Source organism: Leptosomus discolor, chromosome 1 (assembly GCF_034619465.1).
Source record: "Leptosomus discolor isolate bLepDis1 chromosome 1, bLepDis1.hap2, whole genome shotgun sequence".
Taxonomy (NCBI): Eukaryota; Metazoa; Chordata; class Aves; order Leptosomiformes; family Leptosomidae; genus Leptosomus; species Leptosomus discolor.
Genome location: NC_141391.1, coordinates 5,705,590 through 5,729,157, shown reverse-complemented (window position 1 = coordinate 5,729,157; position 23,568 = coordinate 5,705,590). Strand labels below are relative to the sequence as shown.

General features: G+C 36.5%; 1 protein-coding gene across 1 annotated transcript in view; it reads right to left on the bottom strand.

The window, feature by feature from the left end:
* Positions 1-820: 820 nt before the first annotated feature.
* The window catches only part of LOC147416170 (uncharacterized), a 94,418-nt gene continuing 71,670 nt past the window's right edge, over positions 821-23,568 (bottom strand). Inside the window, 5 exon segments of the mRNA XM_086481633.1 lie at positions 821-956; positions 1,793-2,036; positions 2,039-2,074; positions 2,077-2,151; positions 2,154-2,193. Coding sequence (XP_086337759.1) covers positions 821-956; positions 1,793-2,036; positions 2,039-2,074; positions 2,077-2,151; positions 2,154-2,193 — 531 coding nt within the window.

Genomic DNA, 23,568 nt, shown 5'->3' with positions numbered 1-23,568 from the left:
ATTAAAACACTCTTTATAAATTTAAATACTATTTAATATTGTACCAGTTATCTTTGAAACTTTCTGATGTAGAATTGAAGAGTGGTCAAATGAATATCACATTCTATTTTGTATCACTAAATCAATCCATTTTCCCCTCAATCATTATGCAGGCTTTTTCCACAACATAACATATGAAAAGGAGCTTTCTGTACCGTTTTTTGAAAGTATGAATGTAATTTATTTCCAGTTTCTCTTGTTAGAATTTTGTTTTATGTAATGCTCTCAAAAAATTTAACACTAAGAATCCTAGTGTGAAGCACTTACTGGTTTGTGGTTTCATTTTTTCTAATCATGGTAATTTCTATTGCCTTGCACCCATGATCCCTCCTCTCTTGTCTTTATCTAATTACGTTGTAATTAATAGTCTCTATTCAATAGAAGTCTATGCAGGCACAGGAGTCTTCATAATTTACAGAACTAACATTGGCCCCAATGTGTTAAACAAAATTCTTCCACTGACTTCGGAAAGGTTGAGATACAGCCCATACACATAAGAAAGTAAGACAGTAGTTTGACCATCTGCTTAGTAAATTTTAGTCTAGAGGTTCTTGATGGGCATATCCCTTAAAAAGATATCTAAATTTGATCTCAAGACTCCAAAGTGACAGACAAAACATCATCTTTCAGATTAAGTTATTTTCCTGGTTAATTGTCATTAGTTTTACAGTATTGTAGTTTATTCCTCATCTGAGTCATAGAATCATAGAATCATTCAGGTTGGAAAAGACCTTTGAGATCATTGAGATCAACCATCAGCCCTACTCCATCAAGTACACCCCTAAACCATATCTCGAAACACCACATCTAAACGACCTTTAAACATATTAAGGGATGGTGACTCAACCACCTCCTTGGGCAGCCTATTCCCATGCCTGACAATCCTTTCAGTAAATTTTTTTTTCCTAATGCTAAGCCTATACTTACCCTGATGAAGCTTGAGACCACTCCCTCTTGTTCTATCATAAATTACCTGTGAGAAGAAACCATATGAGCTGAATACTTCTAGCTTCAAAATCTGCATGCTGAATCGTGTTATTGGCTTTTGAGGATTGTTTTTCTTTTGGCTTTGTGACTGTTTAGTACATGAAATTGTACCCCCAGAGAGATGTTTATGCATCTTATTAATTTCTATCTGTTTCTTCATAATTTTGAGTAATATTTTTTTTGCAGTGTGATTTACATAACTTACCAGATATTATGAACCACTGTATGTAGGCATCACCTGTCCGTCTTTTCCTTAGATGAGTGTTTGAGTCATAAGGGTCTCAGTTGTCCATATGTTACACCTGTGGTATTTATTATTGCTGCTACTCATGGATAAAAGTCTTTTGCTGGGAAACAAACAAACAAACAAAAAATCCTGTGAAATCCCACGAATCAGGAAGGAACACAGAAAGCAGCTAAAGAAACTTTCCGTTTTATAAATTACTTAATAGAAAATAAGCTGTATAATTTTATGAACTCAGGCCTACACCCAGAGAAGAAACCTCCTTAGTGTATCCTCTGCTGTAAATTATGGATCAGAGAATCATAGACTCAAAGAATCATGTAGATTGGAAAAGACCCTTAAGATCACCAAGTCCCACTGTTAACATAACGCTGCCAAGTCCACCACTAAACCACATCACCAAGCACCACATCTACACATCTTTTAAATCTCTCCAGGGATGGTGAGACAACCACTTCCCTGGGCAGCCTCTTCCATTGCTTGACAACCTTTTTGGTAAATAAATTTTTCCTACTGTCCAACCTAAACCTCCCCTGGCACAACTTGAGGCTGTTACCTCTTGTCCTATCGCTTGTTACTTGGGAGAAGAAACCGGCCACCACCTCACCACAGCCTTCTCTCAGGTAGCTGGAGAGAGAGATAAGGTCTCCCCTCAGCCTCCTCTTCTCCAGACCGAACAACCCCAGTTCCCTCAGCCGCTTCTCATTAGACCTGTTCTCCAGACCCTTCACCAGCTTTGTTGCCCTTCTCTGGACACACTCCAGCCCCTCAATGTCTTTCTTGCAGTGAGGGGCCCGAAACTGCACACGGGATTTGAGGTGCGGCCTCAGCAGTGCCCAGTACAGGGGCACGATCACCTCCCTACTCCTGCTGGCCACACTGTTTCTGATACAGGCCAGGATGGTGTTGGTCTCCTTGGCCACCTGGACACACACATAGGAGAATGCTGTGGGAAATGGTATCAAAGGCTTTATTAAAGTCTAGGTAGATGACATCCACAGCTTTTACCTCAATCACCTAATACAGTTTATTTTAAGTCTGTTCTTGACTTTTATAAAGTTTATCTTCCAGTTTAAATCCTTTTTTAATGGATTCAGTACAGAATAAGCATGATCAGGTGACCCTTAACACTGATTTAGGATATTGCCCTAGCATGGTTAATGTCTAGATTTTTATTTCTGAAGGCACATTGTGCAGATGAACCAGATTTCTGAGGTCCATGGAAAGTGTTGTCATCTCCATGCCATGATTGTTCCTTCTTCATTATTGTAAAGTGAAGTAAAGGAGCTAATTGTACTTAAAAGTCAATTGATTTTAAGCTGAAAGATGTTTGGGATTGTGAGTGACAATCTCACAGAGACTCTCAAATTCGGTATATGGGAAGAAATAGCTGATCCTTAAAGATTTCGAATCAGCTGGTTTAGTTGAGCTGCTTGTTGAGAATCATTTTTTCAGCCTCTAACTTCCTCCATGTGCTGTTCAGGGAACATTGTTGCCAAACTAAGGGCTAAGAATTTAATTCTGAGTTACAGTTTAAAACCTTATATAACGGCCTTCAGTTCCACCATACAAATCTTGTGGACCAAATCCCATGTGAACTAGAAACACAAATTACAGTTCCTAAAATAAGTTAAGAAAAAATTAACAGACCCTACTATCTTGCTTTCTTTCATATTACTAAGCACGTTTGTGCTACAAAATAATTGCTAGATCTCAAACACTATATATTTTGCCCTCTTTTTTTTTTTTTGTCCTCTATGTCTAAATCACTTTTTTTCTACCCACATCTACACTGGTAGTTACCACTATGGGGCCCACAATCCATGTTCCATTCTCTCTTACCAAAGCATTTGAAATAATGATCGTTTCAGAGAGAGAGAAGGTTGGTTTGTATCTGACATTTCACTGAAAGGAAAATATAGAAATAGCAAAGTCTTGTTCTCATACAAGATTTACTAATCATAAGAAACCAGGTTTTGTCACGTGTATCCATAAATGTAATCATATGGTGTATAAATAGAATTGGATTTAAATAGAATAGCTGTCAAAGTCCTCAGTCAGGCTTCATCAGCAGCTCTTTAAGAGAAAAGGCTGATTGAAAACGAAAGTCAGTCAGTAGCAATTTAGTATGAGGACTAATAATCAGCACTTCAGTTTCATTCCTGTTAAGCTAAAGGAAGTCATTTGACATAGATGTCACCAGGAAGGGAACAACATAAATACTGATGTTTTGCAGACCTCACACAAGCAGAAAAAAAATACATGTACATTATAATGTTGTTGCACATTATGTTGTCCATACAATTACCAAACTGGTATTTATACTTTAAAGAAAAGAAAATAAGAAAATGTGTTATCTTCAAGCTCTCTCCTCCAATAAATTCAAATTAAAAAAAAAAAAAAAAAACAATTTCAAAAATCCCAATCTTTTCAAAATTTGAAGAAAATACCAAAAAAAGTTTGTGATGGTGCAGGCATGTAACAATACGTGCGTATTCAATATATTGGTATTAAAAGCTTTGTGAGTACAATGCAGAGCATAGTGAAGATTCATTGACTCGAATAAGGTAATCAGCAGCTCCTAGTAGCAGTTTCAAAGGTTAATCTGCCTTCATTTACACCTCTTTAGCTGATTTATTATTTGCAGAGTTAAATTAGCAGCTAACTATAACAGAAATGCTGTGTTGAGTGACGGTTTCTGAAGCCTTCTGCTTATGGAAGCACTGACTGAGCCCTGCTCAAGAAACAGATTGCAGGGGCCTGGGTAACACCAGTGCCACAAAGGCTGCTGGAGGGTCTTTCAGCATTTGTCTTCTATAAATGTTGAGAAACTGCAGATCTTCTGGCATGGTTCAGAACTAAAAGCAGCTCTGCTGTCATGTCCTAGGGCAAGATATTAGTGGGGATTGACTCCTAAATTTCATAGTGTAAGGACTTTCAGGGATGATTTCCATCACTAACTTCATCAGTTCTTCCATTCCAAAGGTCTGAAAGCTAACAGGAGACTGCCTACCAGAGGAAAAGAAACTGCCACTCAGTCTTTGAAAATTAGAAGATGTATGTGTTCCAGAGATTAATCTAGCACTCAAATTTGGAGGAAAAGACTTTTAAAGGTGTTGGGTTTTAAATAAAATAAATTGAACTTACATTTATATTTGATAATAAGAAGGCTATTTATCTTTCACGAGTTGTTCTTTTTCTCTGCATGTGGCAGTATCTGTCATGAAAAAAGATCATGTTGTGCTTAGATGAAGAACCTTTTCCGTTGACTATGGAGTAATGCTATTGGAAGAACTTCCTTGTTCTTAGCATTTTCATATGTTGGCATTAAATTTTACAGCATTACATTAATAAGAGAGATTAATTTTATGCTTTTTTGTTAGAAAATACATTATTCCACCTGTAGCATATGGGAGCGAGTATTAAAGTGATGTCAAGAAGAGGTATTTATAGCAAGCAAGCTAGTTATTTATCCTAGTTCATCATGACTGTATCTGACTGCTTCATAATGGTCTTTTAACAGGCATCAGTAAATTTATATAGGAAGAAATAGAGGCTTGTATCATCCAGATGCTGGTAAATATATCCGACATTTTATGAAAAGGCAGTCTGCAAAGTTCCATTTAATGGGAATATCTGTAAGAAAATAAAAGGTTTTTGCTTAATAATTATCCATTTCTACTATTCTAAGAGTAGCAGAACAGACAATATAAAAGGTATCACTACGAGGTTGTAAGATTCTTATAAAATATGGTACCAGACTCATTAAGAAGACTAGTAATTCCTCATGTACTTGAGAATTTCATCTGATGTTCATAGAGAATTATATTTTTATATTAATGTGTATTTCCTTTCTTATTTATGTATTATATTTATAAATTCTATATTATATATAGAATTACATTTTTTTAAATTAACTTTTTATTTTAGTATCATATTCTTCTAGGTTCTTTCTTTCTCAGACTTGTTTTTAGATAGAGAAACAAGTGGTCAATACCCACATTCAGAGTCATAGGGAAATAAAGGTAATGTTTTCAATAGTGGCCTATGCATTTGGGAGAGTTAAGTTTCAGGTGCATGATAAATTTATGGTTGTTCATAAGTTATCATTTACCGGATAAACTTATTGAGTGCTACTAGATAAAATGATGGGATTAAGCAAAAAACTTTGGATTCAAAGACCCAATCAGAAACGTGGCTATGCCAGTGCAGAGATGGAAATATTTTGATAACGGACAGTAGGTGGGAGTATTTTGATCTTTTCTCCAATGTCCAAATGCCTATAGATTTGTAGTAAATTGAACTATATTTATAATCCTGCATAAGCTGTTATCTAAGAGCAAACACAAAAATAATTTCTGCTATTTGTTAACAACTCTGATCATGTGTCTGAATCTTACACAAAGTTATGGGAAATGAGCCTCTAAGGTATGAATTTTTTTCTGCTATTGTGAATACTGGTTATGCACTGTAACTAAATTTTCCATTATTTTTTAAGAAACCCATAATTTCATAACTGTATTTGACTCTTGCATAATTAAAAACATCGGATTATTGTAAAACTTCCAATTATTAAGAAGATCAGATTTTTTCTTACAAAGTGAATTTTGATGAAAACCCACCAATTTCATTAGCTTTAAATGTTTCTACTAAATGTCTTGAGCTTGACAATACCTTAACTGACTTATAGTCTGAGTTCCACTGAAAGGTTGAATACTTTCCTGATGAGATACTGAAGTGTTTGGGTTTTAAATAGTCTCTATAAACTCAGATCCAGGAATCAAGACTGTCCATAGCCTAGATTTTCAGAGTACCTCTTTTCACGTCTTTGCCAGAAGGCTATGTTACGTGCCTGGCAACTCTGGAATCTTTGTAGACATGCCATCTACCTATTTTCCCACTTTTTGAATACAATAATGCTTGTGGTCCTGGTAGCCCTAAATGGTCACGGGACAAAGAGTCTGTAAAGTCTGAAACCAAACTCATATTTCATCCTGATAACTAGAAAGCCTTGAACTTTCATGAGGCAGTGAAAGCAATTGTCATTCTTGAGAATTTCCGTGGTAAATAAATCATAAATTCCAAAGCTTGAGGGAATTTCCTTGTGGCCAGAAATGATCTGCTTTCTTATTTGATTTTTTTTTTTTCTCTCTAGGAATAGGGCGGGGATTAGCAATTTTCTTACTCTCCCTCTGAAAGTCTTTTTTCTCCCTTGATCTTAGTTTTATGTGATATAATTTTGTAAGTGTTCGTAAGACAAAGAAAATGCACCGTTTTCTTTCTTCCCTGTGAATTGCTTCATCTTTGTACTGCTTTCAATCCTTCCTAAAGAACAAGGAAAAGAGCAAACTTCTTTGTAAATCTACTCTGCATCATTGCTGGGCTACTAATGACTGGAAAAGATAAATTAGTTGAACCTAAATTAGGCTGGTGTTAAGCAAGTCGGAACCCAAGATATAAAGTAGCAATAGTGAGAAAATAATTCTGGATTGTGATTGGCTTATAATAGCCTTGAATTATTATACTCTTCCTTACTAGACTGTCTGTGTTGATCACACAGTAGATGCTGGGTACTGAAGCACTCACCCTGTGTGTTTTAAAATTTTATGGGTTTAAATGAGTTCTTACCACCTGGCAGATACTGTCCCCTGATTGCTGCCTCTTCCACCAGGGTTGACTTACCTTTGGTTGTTACAGGTTTCTACCGAATTTTTTCTGGTTGTCATATAAACAATAAAAACAACAACATGGGCAAATAAATCCACAAGTCAACAGTTTTTTTTTCAGTTTGACGCAACTGCACAGCATACACCACTTTAAACATACGGTTAAGCCATACATAGGCCTATTTTCCAAACAGGAACACCTAGAGCTTTTCATTTCAATGATTTGATGCTTTTCATAAATGAGGTATTATATATGTACTGTGGTGACTGTCCTTGTCATTATTTAGGGTGAGATTCATGTGATGAAATTTGCACATCTCTATGTATGCTAATCGCTCTATACTCCTTTTAAAACCAAAGAAAGCAATTCGTGTAGATGACTACAGTAAGTCGGTGACCCTCAGCATGTGACTCTCCCACATGTAAGTGTCTGTAATACAGATGCTTAAAACTAGAAAAGATAATTCCCAGACTGGCTTCCTGTTGTAGGGAAAAGATTTAAGAAATGAATCGGAAACAACATCCACCAGAACACAGACATGAGAATGTGTCTAAAAAATAGGTTTATCTGGGAATTTGCATATATTCATTTTGGGCTTCCAACCTCTGCCTTCGCCCTTAATACCTATCCTAAGCAACCTGCAGTAATAAGTTTAAGTAATAGTAATAGTAATAGGTAAATTTTACCTTCCTGTGTATCTTCAATATAATTTTAATCTTTTTTAATGTGATCCAAGCCTGTTCACTTTTTCCTTCCGAGCTAGCCCCAAGACTTTGTTTATTTGTATATTCAAAGTAATTTCTACTTACCTATAAAATATAAGAAGAAAATACTGAGGATGCTGAGATAATCTTTAAATTTTTATCCTCCAAATGAAAAGTCAGGTCTGAATGTATCACCATCTTTCCATTACTTAATAGTAAGTCTGGTACCACAACCTTATTGGATAGTATTCAGTGTTAAGTAATTTCTGAGCTGAGAGGTAAAGCATGGTTAAATATCTGAAAACATGTGTTTCATTTCTGAAGAGAGAGGAGAGAACATAAATTAAGTACAAACAAATTCCATAGTAGTAGATCAGCTGCAAGACTTTAGAGATATTTGTCTGCCAGGATGTCAATAATAATGCTTTTTAATTTTCTTAAAGAAATGTTCTGTGGTTTGACCAGCCTTAGAGTCAAACCTCACATTAACTCTACAATGAGTCTTTTAAGGTGTACTGTGTTGTGAGAACAACACAGTGTTTTGAATAACATGGAAAAGAATGTAATTACTGTTACTTTGATGCAAATGAAAAGGTCTGATTTGAGGAAAGTGTTCCCTATTTCCTGATTGAGACTGGTATTAATTTCAAAACTTAGGCTCTCTCCTAATAATACTTCTAACCTTTCACCTCCTCCAAAATCTGGGAAGTTTGAGATCTAAATTATAATTAAGTACAGGTTGTCTGTTTCTGTAGTGTGGTACAAAACATATGGTTTTTTCCTATCTTTATATGCTATTTATATTCCAGCTTTTTATTTTATAAGCAAGGAGGTAGTAATCAATAAAGCATGTAATCATATCCACATCATGACAAGACAGACCTAGGCAAGTATCATGAAGAATTCAGTCACACTCATTTTGGAGCTTACAAGCACCCCAAGCATCATACCTAACCCTGCAGTCACAACAAAAAGTTTACCCCTCTACCCATCATCAGTATAATTTTGCTTATCACTCAGATAACACTTTTCCTTTCAAGACTGAGCCACCTTTGTACTGCACTTCAACAGACGTGAACCAGGTAATAAATAGAATTTAATTGTTTTACTCATCTGTCTTTTTCAGGAGTTCACCTGGTTAACACATAAAAGCAGATAGGGTTTAAACTTTCAGAGAGGCTAGGTGTGACGGTGACATCATTTCTGACCGAACATTGTCTAATGTTTTAAGGTCTATTTTCTTAGGTATAAGGCCTTGTACTGATTGGAGAACTATTCAGTGAGACAAAGCTTACAGGGAAAACTAATATATTTTACTAGGTCACACTTGGAAAAAAAATAAAATGAACTTTCAGACAGGCAAGCCCCTCTTTAGGTTTGAAATGCAGGTAGCAACTTCTAAAGATGTATATACAATTATTTAGCTGTATTGACAGTCGCTGTATTATTCTAAGGCCTGTTGCCATTTCCTTGGCCATGCTGCAGCCACACATATTGTGTTCAGTTTCCTTTCATCTGCTTTTGGTAGGACCCTTATAGGTTCTCTTCGGTTTTGTTGTCCTCCTTTGCTGTTACTGCATGCTTTGTAGTAGACATTTGTTCAATTCAAATTCCAGGTCACACAGAGGTGATGTTTAGCTTTCACGGAGAATTGCGATGCTATTTTAGTCAAGTGGAAGAGAAGTTATATGACTTAACTTTCAACACTTATGATTCTTCTCATCGTGTGGTAGATGCACAAGCTGGACAAACGATTCGTATCTCAAAAGTGATTATTCCTCTCCATTAACATCAAAGTGACCTCAGCTTTGGTGTCTCAAATGTAAACATCTAGGGTGGGATTAAGCTCCAGATACTACGTGTAGACGTCTGCATGTAAGTTAGGCGTCGACTCCAAAATGCGAAACAACCTATTGAATTGCCTTAGGGTGTCCAGGAAATTTGCACAGAGCTGTCAGAAATGACAGAGACCACCCAAGGGAAATTCAGACTTTGCAGAGTGGCAGCTGCATGCCGGATGGAAGCGCCTAGGGCAACCTAACGGGCACCAGACATTGGGTTTGGGCAACTGCATTAAACACATAGTCAGTGTCACCCAGAGGATAATTCAGCGCAGTCTCTGTGGTGAAAATCGCATCACAAACATAGGTGTCTAGTACCTTTGCAATTAATCATGATTAAATACGAAACAGATAACTCTCTTGTCACTCCTGTGTCAGCTCCTTGTGGATGTTTGATATCCCAGGGCATTATAAACCCTCTTATGCATGTATAACTAAGATCCATGCTGGACTATCATTAAAGTTAGATGTTTTAATCTTAAACTGAATCCCATCCCTAGAAATAGGTGAGATTAATATTGCTTCCTAATCTTTTTCTCCTTCGTTCTGCTCTTCTGTAAAATGGACGTAATGATACCAAGCACACTGACATCAGGGTCTCTTCTTAAATATGTTATATCATTCTTATAACTCCATTAAAGTTGTTTCACGAAATCTATGCATGAAAGCAGTTCCTGCTAGATGAGGAACCAGCTCAGTAGTTGTAAAGTGCTTTGAAATCCTTCAGTAATGAGCACTATAAAACTGCAAAGTAATATCTTCTAACAGATTTTTCCTAATTACTGACTAAAATTATAGAGTTAGAGCTTCCCCTAAACAAAACTTTATGCAAGGTTAAACGTTTTAACTGACTTTGCCATTTAAACATAAAATATGCTCTGTTCTCTCAGACAAGGAAAATTCCTAGTCCCTTGAATTTCCTTCCTCTATGTGTTCCAGCAGTAATCGGTAGACAATTACCTTGCTGTGAAGTCTGAAGACATTCCTGAGACAATACATCAAAACAGAGCAACACGTTCAACTTACACTTAATGGACATGATGGCACTTATATAGATGCGGGGAGCGATACATTATGGGTAAGCTGCGTGAGCTATTTAAAACCTTCAGCAGGGCTATATTGCACATGCAGGGGGAAAAAAAATCCAGAGCACTAAAAAAGAAAGTCACATTTAAATTTGCCATTTAGCTATCTAAATACATCCTGCTGATTGTGCTACCAGTCAACAGAATGCACATTTCATACATATCATGCATGAAAAGCAAAATACTTTGAAATATATCACAGGCCTACAGCACAGGCCCATTTCCCCTGGAAGCAGATGAGTACCATTTAACCATAGCTCAGTTAATGACTTCTGTCACTGTGCAAATCAATGAGGCCTCTACAATGGTTCATTTTATTTATTTTCCCGTTTGAACATGAGCAAGAATAATTACATTCTTTAATTAAAACCATTTTAATTATATTTTGCATGTTTAAATGCAGTATTTCTGTACTATGATGTACAGTGCTAGACACACAAATAATACTTAATAGTATAACAAACATCATGTTCATTTCTCTGCTCCTTTTAACAGCCTTCCAGCGAAAGCTACTTTCTTTGCCCATGCTGCTGAAGACCTTCTAAATGTAAGGTCCTTCCAGTCAGCAGTGAACTTCTATTTCAATAGGAAAGGAACTGATGGTAATAATAGCTCAAAGACAAATTGTACTTACCAAGAGGGAATTTATTTCTGAGCAAGGGGGTAAGGCAATATAGATATAATACTACCTATATAATGAATCCCAGGCATTTGGCCTAAAATTGCATGGAAACTCAAATAGCTGAAACAGCACAGCAAGATCTTAATTCTAAAGTACTTTCTTGAAAGTGTATCAGAAAACACAGAATACTATCTCGCTAAAATATTTTAAAGCAAACGTGAGCACCTTCACTGAATGTCATGCAGCATCAGATATAATATTTTCCTTCTTTACTTTCACTTAAAACTCTTTTATTAAATTTTGAAGCAAGATGTGCATTCCTTGATGGAAGGAACGTTTTTTTTTTCTGACTGCAGCCTTTCAAAAGCTTGAACAGCACTGCTGATGTTAACTCTTAAAGCAATATTAACACAGCCAACAAACTTTTCTAGTCTCTCATTTATTATCAGCATATGAGGGTCTGTATATTATTTTTCTCTCTAGTTCCATTGAGTTTTGTATTGTCTAAATACATCTGCTAGGATGTTGGATGGAAAGTGAATAAAGTAACCTGTATCTAATGAATATGTATTCTCGTATTTTTCAATGGAAAAGAAAAAATGGCACAATGTTAAATGGTTAAAATTGACTGAATTGATTCAGACAACAAGTTCTCACACTTCTCACTATATCACTGCCCTCCGTAGTAATGCACTCCTTAGCTGTAAACAACAGGAGTCTTCAGGTTTTGTACTGACTTTGTTTTTCTTATGGAGAACTTTTTCACTCTAACCTTCATAAATTTACCATGATGTTGCAAATGAGCTTGCCATGTAAAACTAAAAAAACCCAAAACACAAAGAATTCCTCCCCCTCAAACCACCAAGTACCCCACTAGTTCATTTAGTTCTTTTTGCCCAAAGTTTTCCACCTATTTTTTTATATATCGCATTACCTGTGTTACTCAGTTTATCAGTTTTTATGGTCATAACTTTCACTAATCTGGAAAGATATTAGTCATCCAGTTGCTCATGGATCACTGTTGTCTGGTAAACCCCCAAAAGTAGAACCTACAAAGGCCATGATGGATTTGCAAACCTGAAAGCTTTGTAAAAGTATGCCTTAGCCAGGCCACATGATACAGACCGGATGACAGAATCATCAGAGGAAATATTAAGACTCCTATGTGTATTAATTACTTGAGTTCCCCACTTTCAAGCATACTGGATATTTGTTGTGTTTTTTTTTCTCTTTTTTTTTTTTCCCTCAAAAATGTTAAGTGATTTTCAAATTAAACATATTGAGATACATTGCATGTTAACTGTTTTATATCTGTTGTCTAAAGAGTGTTTGTTAGTAACCACACTGAAACAGAAAGTACTTCATAATCAGTTTTGCTTTGTATCAACTTGAATTTTGACTTTGATTCAAGTATATCAGTAACGTCAGTTACTTGCATCAACCACGTTCAATAACACACTCGTGCCAAATGCTATTTTGTGTTATAAAATTATATCTGGAAAAAAACATTAAGTCATAAAAATAAGCAACTCTGTTGAAAAGATACAGTACAATCTGGTTCTGTAGTGACTGAATTTTAGAGAATGAATTATATATCAGTCATGAACATGACAAGTTTTTCACTTACAACTGCAATGATTCTGTTGGCCTCAACGCACCTTCTCTGGTCTGACCTTGCCCGGGACCTCAAGTTATTGGAGCCTGTAGAAGCATTCTGGGGAAGGATTGATACATGTTTACTCTGTTGCTCCAATTCTTCACCACATCTTCACTTTTCATTAGAGTTTGAAACAGGATACTGGACTAGGCAGACTCGTGATCTTACCTAGGAAGGCCATTTATGGGAAATCAAAAAGACCATTTCATTTCCCTGAAAGGAGATTAATTTTCAAATTATTTAGAGGATATTATTAACTGATAGCATTGTGGCACTATCTGTCCTACGGTTCTCTGTATCTGACATTACCTAAATGCAACTCTTCTGACAACACTGCAGAGCATCCCTCTATCCGCTCCTGGAAAAGAATATTGCTACCTAGAGTTAAATCCTCAATCTGTGCAAATTGTCATGGCTCAGTTGGAAATTAGTGCAGCTATAGTAATTTATACCTGCTGAGGATCTGATCCCTGGAGAGTGATAGGGAAAAAAAAAGGGGAAAAGGTAGGAAGCTTTACTGATATCTCACATCTAATTTATATTGTCATTTAGGCCTTCTTGGCCAAGTTCTCTTCCAGTGCTACTTCCCTGAAATTAATAGAGTCGTGCCAGCAGGGAATTTGACCTGCTATTTTTGGACCAGAAGTTCTTATTTTCCGACAGAACAAAACATAGTCCTCACAGCTGAAGCAACGCTGGAAGGCTTTTGAGTTTATGGCAAATTCCAGGCTGGACAAAATAAGCTGGTGATCAAGCTGTAACTGGTTATTGTTCAAACTTAATTATAGTGGAGACCAGTTGCTCAGCTTTCCTGTTTCATGCTGTAAGCAACATGTTTCAGAGAGGGAACCCTTCCAAGTTGGCTCCTTCACCAACAGAAGACTCTGCCAGTGGTTTAGTTCTCATTTTGAGAATAAAATAAAGGATGTCAGAAGCCAGCTGCCTCTAGCATTGCTCCACACATTACTGCTCTGTCAATTACTCTTGTCTTGTGATATTTGTTGGTGTTTCCACTGAGACTCAAGCATTTATTTCGTTCACTGAACAGAAGCTCTGTAAAGATAGTGTTGAGTGCATGAAACAAGCCTGCAAAAACAAAGTCAAACACCAGCACTGGCCAGCAAAGGACAGGACGTATTAGGTGCCAGGGAGACATTTTATGTAAATACTCTAAAGTTTCTTAGAAGCTCAAGGTCAGATGCAAGATAAAGCATATATGAATGAAGTGACATTTAGATTGAGTTTTAAGACTTCTAAATCAAGAGAGAAGGCATTCACTCTCAAAGATTTGACTGCAAGTTATTTGACATTCTGGATTCAACTGCATTTCGTTAAACATAACTTATGGTGATGTTATAAGCATTTCTTCATGTTTTCTTAATGCAGTTATTGTCTTCTGTGGAAACACAATATCCAGTTAAACTCTAGTGAATCTGTGTGCTAGATCCATGATAAACCTTTTTCCAGGTGGATAGCTGTGATTAAAAGATTTTACTGTCTTCTTTAGTCAGTCCATGACAGGATCTGGATTGTTATGTCTGTGTCCATGATATGCTGATTTCTTTCACCTTTTCAATGAGAAATTGATTTTAGGCAATTGCCAATGTGTTCACGGAAAATGTTTCCATCTTTCACAGAAGTAACATAAACATAATTTTCCTATTAAAACTATTTAAGGAAGGGGGAAGGGGTGTCTCTCTTTCTCTTCCTGTTCCTCATTTTCTGCTGGGGAAAAGTGCAATTGAACTAGACATCAAGCTTCTAAGGCAAAAATACAGCAGTTGAATGAAAAATGTCTGCAAGGCTGAAACTTGTTTGTTTTGCAAAAATATCCCCTATTAGCTTTCTTCGTACGAGTCTCAAAGAAAGCATTAATTCAAAGATGCAGCTTGTTGTGACTTGGCACACCAGTCAGTGATGAGACATTCTGATGCTTTTCTTTGAGAGTCTTTCTTCCGTTGTTGATAAATATTGTTAGTCACTTTTCATTTGTCAAATAATTTCAAGATTGAGGAAATATTATTTCTTTGAGATGAGCTGTTTCTCTCCATTTAATTTTCTGCTGCCTCCAAGTTTTACAAGCTTTTTATGCCATTCACACCGATTTCAGTATCATATCTCAAGTGTGAGAGGTAACAGATCTTAGAAAACTTCCTGAGGAGTGCCTGAAAGGTTTGGGGCACTGATGAGGGTTGTCTGGGTTTCTGTCTGCCCACTGCATGTCTCTTTTAGCAGTATCGGAGGGCAAAAAAAGATATAATATCATAAGAGATGTTGAAAGGTCACTGAGGAATGCATATTCACTATTTTAGTAATAATGTGACTAAAATTCAAGAATAAGATTTTAAACCAAATTAAGTTACTTTTCAGATGCTGCATAATTAAATTGAACAACAGGATTTTGGGGAAACTAGGAACAAAAATAAGCTCCACATGAATTACAAAAATCATGAAAGATAGGTCCAGCAGTGACTTAAATATGATGATCCAAGTGCAAACTCTATCACAGAAACCTGCAAACTGCTGAAGGCTGGATAAATACGCCAAGAAAGTAATTGTTCTGCTTATGTCCTTTATATCTTTTTGTAGGGACATTACTACCAGCTGCTGTTGGTCGTCTGATTCACAGCATCACTTTTTACATTTTAAAAAAACTCGAAACTTTGTAATCTGAGTCAAACACTGTAAGGAGAATTTTAAGAGCCAAATATTTCCCTTATTTCAAGAGAAAAAAAAAAAAAAAAGAAAGTTAATCATACTTAATATCATTACACAGTAAAAAAATTGTAAGCGAGGACTGAGATTCAAACCATTTTTCTTTCAGTCAGTGATTCATGATGAAATCTCAATGCAAATTTGAATTTCAGATTCACAAGCATGTCTTTTATTTATCTAGATTTCCAAATTGTACCCAGACCTTTGATATTGAATTGCTTTGTGCCAGGCTTTTTTCCTAATTAGGTTGCTATGGTTCAAAATATCATTTCATGGTGAAGAAAGTATTACTGCACATCTTAGCAGTATTTCTTTTGTGTGCAACACTTTATTGGTTTGATAGAGTATCATCAAGGAGAAGAAAATATTAATCCTAAGTTGTTACTACAAACTACTAACCTACAAACCTACAGAGAAGCAACAGGAAAACGTGGATGCTTGTGCAATCTTCTGGAATTATGCTTGACACAGAGAAAAGGATCTATTTAAAGAGGCTTGATAGATGTTATAAATAAATGGAAGTATTATAAAGTCATATTGTACCCTTTAAGAGCAGAACTGTTATCACAACACTAAAAAAATATCTTCATTTCAGGCAAAGAGTGTAAGGACAGTTTGGATGAAAGAAATTATAAGCTGTGTATATGCTGAGCACGGTGAACAATATATCAAAACTAATTTCCCAGTATCCCTTGCAAACAAAGCGGTAAATTAATTGCAGTTGATTTGGGGAAGGAATATCACCATACATATACTACTAAGAGAGTTCTTTCTGAGCAGACACATTGCATCAAAATATTTTATCGCAGTGTATCAGTTCTTACCAACAATATAAAAAGAGAAGAAAGGGGTAGAAGTAGCAAATAAGAGGCAAAATTTTAACTTCTCAGAAGTATATAAGTAACACCTAATATTTAGCCTTTATAAACAAAAAACTGTGCTGCAGAAATGGTTATGAAAAATTACTTGCCTAGGCAAAATATATACTTGTCTAGTTTTTGCTGAGAAGATTGACACAATAATAATAGATAATATTTGTTCTAGTATCTTAATAATTATATTTAGCTAGACTAGTTTGTTTTCCTATAACAGGAGTAAGTAGGGTTTTGTATAGTGGTATTTTTAAAGAGGAGTTGCATTTAGATTATTGAGTTGCTTTTGTAGACTAAGCAAATAGAATATTGTGACATACTATTTGAGAGAGGAGGTTTTAAAATTTCTGACCTTTCATGTGTACATCCATTTTACTTGTTCCGTGTGTACTTAATGAGCAAGCACTTTGCTTTAGCTTGAATAATATGTTGTCTCTTAGCTATGTTTACAAGCCTACCTTCTATTCTTTGGTAGCGCCCCTCTTTCAAAGGAGACTAGCAATTATCTTCAACACTGAAAGTCTGACCTACCTAGTGTGTCAGAGTGAATCCTGTCTTAAGCCACTACCCAGGAGACCAGTAAAAATTGGTCCTATACCACATATGACCTTTAACTAAATCCATAGAAGGCTGCAGTGGAAATCTTGGGAGCTACGTTAAAGTAATTGTTTAAGACAGGATTATCTTCCAGAGGCAGGGCACGATATGAGCATTTTGTTCTGATAAGGATTGTCTTTCTTCATTTAAAATACTAATAGTGTCAACAAAGCTGTTTTAATATCTGTTCTTTATTGGCCATGCTAAGACATTTTCCCGGTTTATAGCCAGTCAGCTTGCAGAAAACCACAAGTTAACTAACAAAGCCCATTACTGTGCTGACATTATTGATGATGCTATCAATGCTTCAGGTAGACTAAAAAGGGAATTGCAACTTGTTTCTGGGGCTAGTCTCACTGCAGTCTCATCTGCTCTGGCAAGGAGCAGATGGGTTGTTAAAAATCTCAAAAGGCTTCATTTACACCATGGTAAAGAGAAATAAAACCTCCTTACCTATGAATTATATAGCTGCATCTTATTTTCGTCAGGGCCATGCTAAGAACATGATCCAAAACTGAAGAAGTCTCTGAGAATCCCTCTAATGACTAAAATTAATGTGAGGTTCCTCACAGATTTCAAGAAATCACAAAATTGTTAGGTGACTCTTATGTACTTGAATACAGAGAGTAGATTACGAATGCAAATTATTTCTAGAGAAAAGGCCTTTGAGAGATCAGTGGGAATTTTTTTCAGAAAGAAACCTCAGAACTTTTCTGTGAACATGTGGAAGATAGAGTCAGTAGTAGAGTTGGACTTTTATAATTCATTCTTGTCCTTTTTTTTTTTTTGGTAATACAAGAATTTGCTGCACAAGATTTTGGCCTGTAAAAGGACAGATTTTTCACTGGAAGGTGTTAAACAGTATGTGAGATGAAGGATAGCAACAGGAAAAAAAAAAATCAGGACAGCAGGAGAATCAAGAAGAGAGACTAGGAGAAACAGAAGAAAATGGAGAATGAGGAGAATTATGACAGAGCTGCTTATGCAAGTTCAAAGTTACGAGTTCATCGATGTATAGAGTTTGATGGTAATGCAGTGAAGAAATGGAAAGAAAGACAACAAAGAAAATGGAGTCAATAAATCCAGAAAGCACTGACACACTGTTTTTATGGCAGCAGCTGTAAAATAAATGTTAAAAAGTTAAATGATCAGTTAGTTCCTCTACTAAGAAGGAAGGTGACTCCTAGAGTGAGAGAAAAGATACCATCAAGAGTGTTTTGGAGAGGTGAGAAGGGAAGGTACTTTCAAATATCGGCACCAAAGTTTTATAAAGGTAGCTATGGAAAAGAGATTCTCTTATTGATGAAATCTTTGAACAGTGAAAGGTGAGATACTGGGGAGATGAATTGTTTCTTGGTATTGTAGTCCTGTAGGTGCAAGCTTTCTGAAAAGCACACTGGTATTACACTTGCAGGTGGTGCCTTTTAACCTAAAGAATACTCCAGGGGTGACCTTAAATTACAAAAAGAAATAAAATATGCTTTATTATCACCATTTTGTCAGGTTTTCCGATTCAGTAAGCTGGTTCATCATTCTTTTATTTAAGGAAAGAAACCAAACCAGGGAAATTCAAAGGGAAAAAAAAAAAAATCAATAATTTTTGCTGAAAACTAAGTGTAGTTGCTAAGTGCCACCATGCACTAATTTGCTGCCTCATGTTTAAATCCCAAACACTTAATGTCAGGGGAATTAATGGCTAAAGATATCATAACGCTTATGTTGAATATATTATAGATGTAAGGGGATTATTCTGATCAAACAGATGGAAATGCATATTTCATCACACTACTACAGCCCTAACTCTGGCCCAAAATAAACAATGTTTTTCCATCAGTGATTTCAGAATGTAAACAGAGCATAGCACACAACCCTGCTGGAAAAAAAAAAAAAAAAAAAATTTATGGTTCAGATTTTCAAAAGCAGCCAATGGATCTGAACTCTTTGACTCCCTGGGCTTTGTAAAATCCTTCCTAAAATTCTAATCTTCATACACAGCTAACGTGCTTAAAAGAAGAGGTGGCTCTGAAATTTATCGATTCATAACATTGCTTTTCTCTTAAAATCTCTAGGCTCCATTCAACTGTGCTTTGCAGTTTGTACAGACTGATACAGTACTAATTTCTTTTTTGTCCTGCTGAGGCAGACTTAACATTTGAATGTGTAAGGCATACAGAGGATTCCCTGAACTAGGACTGAAATGCTGCTTCTGGTTACTCAAGATAACCCTGTTTATATTTCATTAATTATTGCTGATCCTGTACTGATCTTCTGTCTTCTGAATGATAACTTACTTAATCTCTAATATAGTGTTTGGACATAAAAAGGTAAAGGAAAAGTTATTTTAGGGAAAAGTCAGAAAACACATCTTCAAGTAACCGCTTAATTAGTATGTGATCTTAGGAAAACACATGTTGAGGCTTGGGGAGTCATTTTACAATCCATAAAACAAACTTTGACCCACCCTTTGTTAAATTAATATACCTATACCCAGGTTCATAAGAGAATCATTAGAAACCTCTTTGGACTTTTTTGCCCAACGTAATTATCCCGTGCACATTCCTGTCTGTTGGGGCAATCCAACATCCACACAAGTCATTGGGAAGGATTTTGTAAGTTTCTGGGGATGCTGAGGCATCTTGGCCATTCAGGACAGGAAACCCACCTGACATTATGGAAAAGATATTCCTTCTGTCTCCTACCCCCAAAGAAATAAGATTCGGTTCATTTTTAAGAAAGGTCTCCATCACAGGGCAGTTATTTGTTTTACACTCCATGCTTTGGCTTTTAATGCAGACGTTGTTCAACATGTTGATAATAAAAGTTACTTCTCACACTGAAATTTAGACTTGCATTTGTGACCTGTAAAGTAATTACAGATTTCATTTTTCCTGCCACTGGAAAGGGAAGAATTCCTCCCAGTTCTTGCCATTGCTTATCTGTTTTTTCATGACATTTCAATTAGTTGGTTTGTTCTACACCTTCCTGGATTTTTCAGCTGCCTACAGTGGGGTCTTCCAAGTGGAAGGCTCCACAGTAAAGGTCAGCTTCCCAGAAAACTCTTCAAAGATAAGTTTTGAATCAAATCACAATAGCTAAACGCAGTAATGCTTGTACTTATTTTTCCAGAAGGGAAAGGAATATATATATGCAAGCATACCTGAATTTATATCTGTCTGTCCACATCTTTCAGACATCCTCCTCATCACAAAATTCATGATGTAAGCAGTGGCAGTGAACAAGTTATTCCAGTCTGATCTGAGTACTACGCACCAGCATTGTAAAATACACGAACACGCTAGATGGAACTCAGCCCTTCAAAATTCTGGGTTATTCTGTTCTATTTTAATTTTGTATTCTATTTTATGAACCTTCGAATAATTTTACAAATGTTTCACCGCTTCGTCTCAGCTTTCTTGGTGGGGAAAAATAAAAGTCATGTGAAAGGAAATGTTGCTATAGATGGACATGGAAAAGAAGTTCTTGTAGGGCAGAACATTTCTGGCACATCCTCACAAACTCAGACCAGGCCACATATTGAGGAATGTTGTCTAATGGGACTTTATCTTTTAACTAGTTTTAAATCTGTGTATACATGCAGTGCTCACATGATTCCATAAGCTGGTATCTTCAGAAAAAAGCACCAAAATAAGAGTACTTACTAGCATAAAGCTTAAAGAGAGAACACTGATATCCAAATACCATTTACAGACGTTTACAGTAGTTTCTATATGTTCATTATCTAGAGTTCACATTTACTTGCCTTTTCTAAGTTCAGTGGTGTATAATACATGCCATCAGTACAATGTTCTGAATTTTACTGCCAATGTGTATTAAAAGTTTAAATAATGCCAGCTGCATAAGAAATAGTAAACAGAGGAAAAAAAGAAAAAAAAAAACAAACAAAACCCAAAGACCTGTGAAGACAATCACTCCATATTGAGGACCTTTCCTCATCTACAGTTTCATAGATCGGGAATTTGTTTACATTGTCTTTTCCATTGTCAGTAAAGGCAGCCTCACTTGCATTAGACACTTTGCCTTCAGATACCAAAGTTTGTTTAAATGCCAATACCTCAGAGCTGTTATCTTACTCCCAGCCTTATTCACAAAGGCTTGCAAGAGGATCCAAAAATAAGAATGGACTATCTTCTCCCTGATTTGATGATGTGGCATTATTCCACTGCTCTGGTTGAAAGTCAGAACATCTGAACTGGTAATGTAAAGTTAATCATCCCACATATCGCTATTGAACAGATTTGGCTAAGTCTCAGCTTGAGTTCAGCAATAGTTCTTTGATTATTCAGGTCCAACTGAACAGAAGTCATTGCATTATCAATATTACTGCTTCCTGGTTCCTGGGGGTTTTGAAAACTATTCCTAAAGCAAATGAGAGAGGAAAATGTGCATTGAAATCACTCTTCTATCTCTGCTGGAAAAGAACGTACTTGTAATTTCCTGTAATGAAGGAATAATATTCTGTACATGGTGGTCTAATTAACAACTTGGAAAAACACTTTGCCAATACATCTTCATAAACATGTGGGTGAGGATAATAACGAGGTGGGGAAGACAAAAGTTAGTTCTTGAATTAACATTCAGAAATGTAACATTTTTATGCAACACTAAAGTAATCATCATATGTGATATCAAAGAGAATGGATGGAATTAATTAGATATATTTTAATATTACAATAACAATAAGTTCTTAAGTTCTTTCAGCCAGCTGAACCAATGAATATGTACAAAACTGAGTTTTCTTAGGAAAATGCAGTATCTTGCCTCCAGCCATGACCACCGACAGCTAGTTCAGAGGCGAGGGCCGAATCACCATAATAGACAACTGTGGATTTCCAGTGGAGGTTATATATCAAGGAGATTCACTGCTGTCTTGAAGATAAGGCTGGCTGTCCCTAAATCTTTATCCTACATGGTGTAAATCCACTTTTTTTCTCCTCTAATCCTTTCAGAATTAGGTTACAATCCAAGTGGAAGTTTTGCTTTATGGCAGGTAGTATTGCAGTCTGCTTCACAAACAACTGAATGACTTTCTGAAAGGATTTGGAGAAATACACGTTAACTGATTGCTGATGCTGCTGACCAGTTGCCTTCCCAGCCAGCAGTCAAAAGTCATATCATGTCTTTCTATCCATTAACTTTATAAGTGGAACTGGTAGTCACAGAAATCTCTGCAGTTCATTTTGCTCTCAGCCATACGTGCCTTTGCAGTATAACATGATCTATCTATAGTGTGCCATGAGCCAACATATAGAGGGACTGACCTTAAAGACCAGCCCCCATATTTTAGAAGTTGTCCTCTGTATTGTAACACCAAAGCTATAGGCTTCTGTCAGGTAAGAGAAATAAAAATACCATCTACTTCCTAGGAAGTCTTCAAGTTCAGAAAAAACTCAACCCCTCTACAGACTGGATTTCTTTAAAAAGTGTTTATTCCCACTGTTTCCCATTGGAGTTGGTACTTACCTCTCCACAAAATGAAACTCCAGCTACTTTTCTCCATCTGTTACACCACAATTTTTCAATCCGGCATCTTTGTATTTACTGCCAGCCATACCTAAACTGTTTCAGCACTGTGAGACTGGTAACAAGGAGACAGAGGAGGGTTTGAGGATTTTCTTTCTCTTGCTCTACAAGACCCAGAAACTCTTCCACCAGAAATGGAACAATGGGAATTTGTAAGCTATTATTCCCATTTCTTTTTATCAGCTTTCACTTTCACGGGTATCCTTTACAGAGAGGGGGAAAAGGGGTGAAGAATAGAGAGGTGGAGAAACTGGGAGGTATTTGGCAATTAGCTGGGATGAGACAGGGAAGAGGTGTGGTTAATGTGAGACAAATCATACCCCAGGGGCTTCACAAGGCTTCATGTATGCTTAATGCTTCTAATTCTCCTGGGCTGTAATTAACTAAGGATAGGTAAAACAGCTATTTTTAGAAATGTCAATTTTCTTGATTTATTAGAATTTAAGAACTCAGGCAGCAGACTCAGGGAGTGGGATTTAGCAGCCCTGTAAAGATTGAGACACCAGCCATTTTGCAGTAATAATCTGAGAGGAAGGAATCTCTTGATTTCCCCGTCCCAGGAAGGCCAGCAGACCTTCTAAGACATTGATTTATGCCTCATAAGTAGCTCTGCTTTACTTTTGTCTGTTCTGTATGGTTTCTTAATTTGCCTTTCTGCAACCAGCTCTTTAACTCTTGGAGCCCATACTGTCCTAAGTGCATTACTCGGAGGGATCACCTTGTCCCTCTTCAGCTGCATCTCTATATTCCCCTGTTCCCATACCTCCCCAGACTGCTTCAAAGCAAGCTTGTACCTTTAATCAAATCCCATTTTGTGTATTTTCCACCTGTTCGCTCGTTATTTGCATCCTCTGTGATTTCACCATCCCCAAAACAACTGTTTCCTTGAACATTTTTACATTTGGTACCAGGCTGGGTCTGAGGTTGTATGGAAAGCAGACAGTAAGGTCAGGCGGAAGAATCTCAGCAAACAGAACTGCTGAGACTGTAACCTCTG